At 51.6% G+C, this 6,553-nt stretch overlaps 1 protein-coding gene across 1 annotated transcript in view; it reads left to right on the top strand.

Annotated features, from left to right (window-relative positions):
• UNC13B (unc-13 homolog B) overlaps positions 1 to 6,553 on the top strand; it is a 184,792-nt gene that overhangs the window by 168,067 nt on the left and 10,172 nt on the right. The window contains exons 25-26 of the mRNA XM_007947023.1: positions 897 to 1,021; positions 1,644 to 1,729. Coding sequence (XP_007945214.1) covers positions 897 to 1,021; positions 1,644 to 1,729 — 211 coding nt within the window. The remainder of the gene's footprint in view (positions 1 to 896; positions 1,022 to 1,643; positions 1,730 to 6,553) is intronic.

Genomic DNA, 6,553 nt, shown 5'->3' with positions numbered 1-6,553 from the left:
CCACTATGCTACCAGAGCTCCTTTAAGCCAGGATAGTGGCAGAAAAAGCAGAAGGCAGAGAGATGCATTTGCCTGATGATAAAGAGGTAAAGAAGCTGGATGTAGATTCCATCCAGGCTTCTAGTCACTTCCCGGTAATGTGGGCTCTTTAGAGACAGAGGGACTTTTGGAAGAGCTCCGGCATCTCACAGCAGAGTCCTCTCCCTGTCCTTCAGGGCAGGTCCACCTGTGCCTTTTCTCTTTTTCCTTTGTCCCAGTGGGAGATGGTGTCCATCCCCGTGACCCCTCCTTGTTCGTCTAGGGCCAAGTAGAGTTGCTGCTCCGTTCCTCAGGGCCACCATTTCGTTCACAAGGCCTTCTCTTATCCAGCTAGACAAATAGCTTCCTAAATGCAGCTCTTCTTTCAAGGGAAGATCAGGCCAGCCTGCATGCTTGCTCTGTTCAGTGGCTCCTGTCAAACTTGGAAAGAGCACATCAGAGCTGAGATGTGAATCTGTGGCACGAGCAGGGAGCAGGGCCACCATTGAGGTCACCTAGAATTAGAGTTACTCACAGTGAGCCTGGAGGGGCCACTCATGTCAGCCAGGGAGTCACTGCACCCATAGCAACTGAGAGTAAGGAGTAGGGCTTACTTTGGTGTCTCCTGACTGAATTATCAGAGCAGTACCCTGAATCTGGGGAGTGAAGTTCTCGGGGATGGACTCATTGTGTCCAGGGACCTCCCAGCGGCCACCCTTTTGAAGAACAGAGGAAGTCTTGTGGAAGACAAGTTCTAGGGGAGAAAGGGTCCCTGTTTTAGAGGCGGGTGTGGAGAGGGGAAGAGAAGGAGGCAGACTGAAGACATCCCCCACATCCTGCTCGGGCCCTAAACTCTCTGTCTCCTTGGAAACCAGAAGCAGGAGCTTCCTCCAGAGGAGCAAGGGCCCAGCATTCGGAACCTGGATTTCTGGCCCAAACTCATCACCCTCATTGTGTCGATCATAGAGGAGGATAAGAATTCCTACACAGCTGTTCTTAACCAGTGAGTATTAGCCCGCTTGCTCCTGTTGGTTGGTGCTTGGTCTGTCCTGTGTCTAACAGCCTCTTTCTTTCCTATCTCTGTGTGTTTGCAGTGCTACATCTTCCTCCTGTCCGTCCGTCTGTCCCTCTGTCCCTTGTATCTGTCTGGGTAACTGTTTCTGAAGACGAGTGTGGCACATAATGGGGGGGCCCCCCAGCATGAGCCAGCCTCTGGAGTGAGAGGCCTCTGGGACGATGGCTGCCTTAGGAGCCCAGGGGACCCAGAGACCGTGCGTGTATGTGTCTGTCCGCTGTGCCTCCGTGGGCCTTCTCCTGGCCCCTCTGCCCTCCTCCTGCAGCCTGGTTAGCCTGGTCCTCCTTTCAGCTTCAGCCCTTCTGCCCTGGGCCTCAGTTCCCCACTTTCTGACTGTCTCCTCTGGGCCCAGCTTGTCTGAGGGGAACCTCTGTCTTCCTGCTTGTCCTTCCACTAGCCCTGGTCCCTCTTCTCCAGACTGAGCCAAACCCTGTTCTCCAGGTTTCTCTCCTTAGTCTGACCTCTAAGAACTAGGCCCTTCAGCCTTGGAATCAGGTGAATCAAATGGCTCTTGCCTTGTTCTCTGACTATGGCTTCTTCTGACCTCCAGGTTTCCTCAGGAATTGAACGTGGGAAAAGTCAGCGCAGAAGTGATGTGGCAACTGTTCGCCCAAGACATGAAATATGCACTAGAGGGTGAGGGTCTGTTCAAGTCAGTGGCCTGCTAAGCCCCAGCCCAAGCACCTCAGTTCCTGTCCCTTTCTTCTCCCAGAAAACTCTCAGTTCTGGATGAGTGGTACAGTGAGAAACCAGAGGGATTCTACGCATGGTGGGAGGGAGGCCTTAGGAGGCCTTGGGTGGGAAAAGCTTCACCAAGAATAATGAAAATGGCTGTGTGGATGTAGGCTCCTTCCCCCAGCTTTGAGTGGGGGTCTGCTCAAGGCTTGGAAAGCCCAGATGATCCACTCCCATACTGGGTGCACTCAAGTGGCCTGCTCCCAGAACAGTGGTCTTGCATAACTTCTCTTTATAGGTCTAAAGAACCAAGGAATTCTAAGACATAGATTAAGTTATTTCCTCACCCTGGGGACTGCGGGGTCTGGGTTTCCTTGGAAGCGGCTCTGGAGTGGTGGGTAGAGCCAGAAGGGTGCTTCTTCCCCACCTTCTTGTAGAGCAAGGCCACAGACAAATGACTGTTCATCTCATCCATTCAGCTTCCTCATTAATCATTTCCCACTTGGTCCAAGCTCCCTGCCGTATCACATCCTCCCAGCGGTCCTCACCTGGCTTATCTGGTTAGCTGCATTTCCGCTGTCTTTGTATCAGCGTATCTTCTCAGTCTGTGAGAGTGGATCTAGAGGGAGGGGCATAGCCTGAGTCAGGGACAGAGCAGCCTGGACCTGTTATTTGGGCAGAGTGGCAGGGATACATCTGTAACCCTCAAACCCTGGGACTCTTGAGGTTTAGAATTGGTGAGACTTGAAATTGAAAGGGACCTTAAAGAGCTGGGTAAAGTGTGAGATAGCAACGGGTTCTTCGTGCACAGTCAACAGTTTGGTCCCAGAGAAGTGGCTGCCTCCTGGCCACTCTGAATCAGCCCGATGAGGAGGTCACCTGTCCCTCTCCCCCAGGCAGCACTCAGTGAACCTGAAGGGGCGTGTGCTTCCAATTCTGGAAGAACTCCCGCTCCAGTGAGATAAATACCTGTGAAGAATGAATCAACTCTCAAGACTGGTGTGTGCGGTGGAGCCGAGGTCTTCAGCTGTTTCAGAAGGAAACCCAGGGCCGTGCTCCAGGCCTCCCGTCTCGCTGTGTTTGTCTCCCATCGGGTTCCGGATGAGACTGCTCGTGAAAAGGAATTCTGCCAACGTTGACAACAAATACAGATGTGTCGGAGACTCCTGCCATTGGAGAAGGAGCCATGGTGGCCAGGCGTCGAATCGCAGTACCACAACCTACTTAGCTGTGTGACCTTGGACTTAATGACTCAGATTATGTGAGCTCCCATTTTCCCATCTGTAAAAGGAAATGCTGACAGCTCTACTTTACTGAGCTGATAAAGTAAATGATACGCAGAACGAACTCAGAACCCGGCCTGGTGCTGACTCAGCCCTGAGTAAGTTATTAAGGACAGTGGGAAGCTGTCATAGGCACTTGAGCAGAGGCCTCGTATGAACAGTGTAATATTTAAGTAAGATCGGACCTCAGTGGAAAATGGAGGCAGCTGGAACAGAGGATGAGGGGCTGTTGTAATAACATAGAGTGGGGCTGGGATAGGGCAGAAAGATGGAAAGAGAAGAATGGGCTTTGGCAGACACGGAAATGAAGTTCTAAAAGGACTTAGTGATTGTTGGAATTTGGAGGGCAGGAAAGAGTGAAGAGTTTGGGGACCTAAATGGTAAGATCATCAACATGGCATCAGGATTGGAGGAAGACTCGTTAACAACCTGCAGTACACTGACAACACAGCTTTGCTCACTGGAAGTGAGGACGACTTGAAGCACTTGCTGATGAAGATTGAAGACTACAGTCTGCAGTACGGGTTACACCTCAATATGAAGAAAACAAACACCCTCACAACTGGACCAATAAGCAGCATCACAATAGATGGAGAAAAGATTGAAGTTGTCAGAGACTTCATGTGACTTGGTTCTACAATCGACACCAATGGAAGCAGCAGTCAGGACATCAGATGACGTGTAGCACTGGGCAAATCAGCTGCAGAAGGCCTCTTTGAAGTGCTGAGGAGTGAATATGTCTCCTCGAAGACTAAGGTGCGCCCAACACAAGCATGGTATGTTTAGTCGCCTCACGTGCATGTGAGAGCTGGACAATGAATAAGGAAGACCGAGGAAGAGTTGATACTTCTGAGTTGTGGTGCTGGCAAAGAATGCTGAAAGTACCATGGTCTGCTAAAAGCATTAACATCTGTCCTGGAAGAAGTGCAGCTGGGATGGCCTTGGAGGCGAGAATGGCCAGACTTCGTCTCAGCTGCTTCGGTCATGTTGTCGGAAGGGACCATTCCCTGGAGAAGGATGTCATGTTTGGTAAAGTGGAGGGTCAGCGAAAAAGGGGAGGGTCCTCAACAACAGGGATTGGCGCAGTGGCTGCAGCGATGGGCTCAGGTATAGCAGGGACCGTGGAGCTGATGTGGGACCAGGCAGTGTTTTGTTCTGCTATGCATAAGGTCGCTGTGAGTCAGAGACAATTTGAAGTCACCTAACAACAAAAACAACACAGCAGATGATAAGAGGCCAGGGTCACGTCTGTTTGAGAGAGGAACATTGAAAATACTCTTAGTTCTCTCATGCTGCTATGACAGAAGTACCACAAGGGGGAGGCTTTCACAGACAAATCGGTTTCCTCACAGTTCAGGAGGCCAGAAGTTTGACCTCAGGGTACCGGCTCAGGGGAAGTTCTCCCTCTGTCGGCTCTGGAGGAAGGTCCCTGGACTCTTCTGAGCTCGTGCTCCTGGGCGGTCTTCATGTACCCGGGCACCTCGTCTCCCATCTCTGCTGCTTGGTAATCTCCTATCTCAAAAGAGAGAGGGGCTCGAGGTCCACCCTCCGTTAATCTTGCCTCATTAACATAACGTGGACAGCCCATTCCCAGATGGGATTAGAACTGCAGCCATACAGGTTAGGGTTTACAACACAGATTTTTTGGGACCCAGTTCAGTCGTAACACTATCATTCACCAAACATTATTTTTTAAAATCAACTTTATTGAAGTGTAACCAACGTTCATTAAAACAGAAGCACTCAAAGAGGACAGCGTGATGAGTCTTGACAAGTACACACACCTGTGTAACGACAGTGGTTTGCCATCTGATCGAGTTCCCTTCTGGTGCTTTACTGCGAAGCCCCACCCCTTCGTCAGTGAGCATCGTGTCCTTTAAGCGCAGCTCTGTGCTAACTCTTGGAGCCCCACAGAGATGACTAAGGCGTAGTCCAGGCCTTGAGGGGTTCGCTGACCAGCATGACACGGACTTATAAATTGGCAGTTAGGGTACAAGGTTCTAAATGCTACAGAAGGAATACCATAAGGGTGCTGTGACAGGAAACAGGAGAGACATGTCACCGAGGCGCAGAAGACCAGGGAAGACTTCCAGGAAGAGGTGATGTGCAGGCTGAAACCTGAAGGATGACAGGACGTAGCCAGTGGGAGAGGGGGGTGATGGTGGCAGAAGATGAGGACATGCAGCATTTCAGGCAGAGGGTGCAGCACTGGTGAGGGCCTGGGTCCCGAGAGAGAGCTGTCAGCCGTGGGAACTGACAGCTGTTGTGTGTGGCTAGCACTCTGGAGTGCGAGGAAGACAGGGTGAGAGGTGAGGCTGCGGAGGAAGCAGAGCCCAGTTGCAGAGGAGCTTGGGGGCTGGGATTACAGCAGCGACAGCCTTCAGATCCAGTGAGGGCTTCCTGTGCAGGGTCAGCCTTGCTGGGCACGGAGCAGGTGCTTCTGTTTTAAGGAGTCCTGTGGCACAGTGGTTAGGCACTCAGCTGCTAACCAAGAGATTGGCGGTTCAAACCCACCAGCTGCTCCATGGGAGAAAGATGGGGTAGTCGGCTTCCACGGAGATGCCAGTCACAAATCCACTGGGTGTTTCTAAGCTTTGATGGGCTTTTGGATGCTGTCCTGAGGCAGTTGGGAGTCACTGAAGTGTTTTAAGCCAGGGAGGCACATTATTAGATTTATGATGTAGAAAGGCCACTTCCTCTGATGACAGTCTACAGACTGATTTGGAGGAAGAGTGACCAGTCCAGAAGCACTCGTCGTAACCTCAGTTAGAGATGGTGGTTAAGAGATGTAAGTGAGTAACGGTGCTGCCGGAAGGAAATGAATGGATTCCAGAACATCCTCAAGGTAGACTCAGCACGGGTTGGGGATTTCACTGCCCGAGAGCGAATAGGAGCGAAGACAGACTCAGGACGATGCCCGGCTCCGCACAGGAGGCTGAATGGCCGGCAGACTCTGCTCACCCTGAGCTGGAGATGTTAAGATGATTAGCAATGGGGATAGGAGTTCACACCCAGGCAAAGTGAGGTGCTCCATCAGAATCTGACATAGGTGTTACCAGGACTGAAGAGAGATTTGGGGGAGATGTCGGCAAAGGGAAAAGTGGAAATCATGAGGTTGGAAGAACTCCTCAAGGATGGAAGATAAATGGAGGGAAGACAGTGGAAGTCAGGGGCAGAGGGAGGCTATAGAGGAATGCTTGGCACTTCTGCCAGAGGAACCTTCACCCTCACCTGTGCCTCCAACGTGAGAGCACCCCGAGCAACTCTGTGATTCTCCTGTTAGAACAGTCTAAGGCGTGACCACTTAGCTTGGTTTTTGTGCCACAGAAGTTAATGTAGGAGTTGGGGTGTGAGGCCAGCGTTCAGGGAATGGATTTGACAGTGGACGTGATAATTACATACTGTACTTCAGGGTCCCAGAAGAACGGGTTAGGGAGGTCTGGAGTGGATGCGCAGTGGGCTGCTGAACAGGCCGGGGAGGCCCCTCTTGGCGGTACCTTGT

Source organism: Orycteropus afer, unplaced genomic scaffold (assembly GCF_000298275.1).
Source record: "Orycteropus afer afer isolate SDZICR_OR568_19922 unplaced genomic scaffold, OryAfe1.0 scaffold00174, whole genome shotgun sequence".
Taxonomy (NCBI): domain Eukaryota; kingdom Metazoa; phylum Chordata; class Mammalia; order Tubulidentata; family Orycteropodidae; genus Orycteropus; species Orycteropus afer.
Note: the sequence above shows the minus strand (reverse complement) of the source record. Positions and strands in the feature narration are given on the sequence as shown.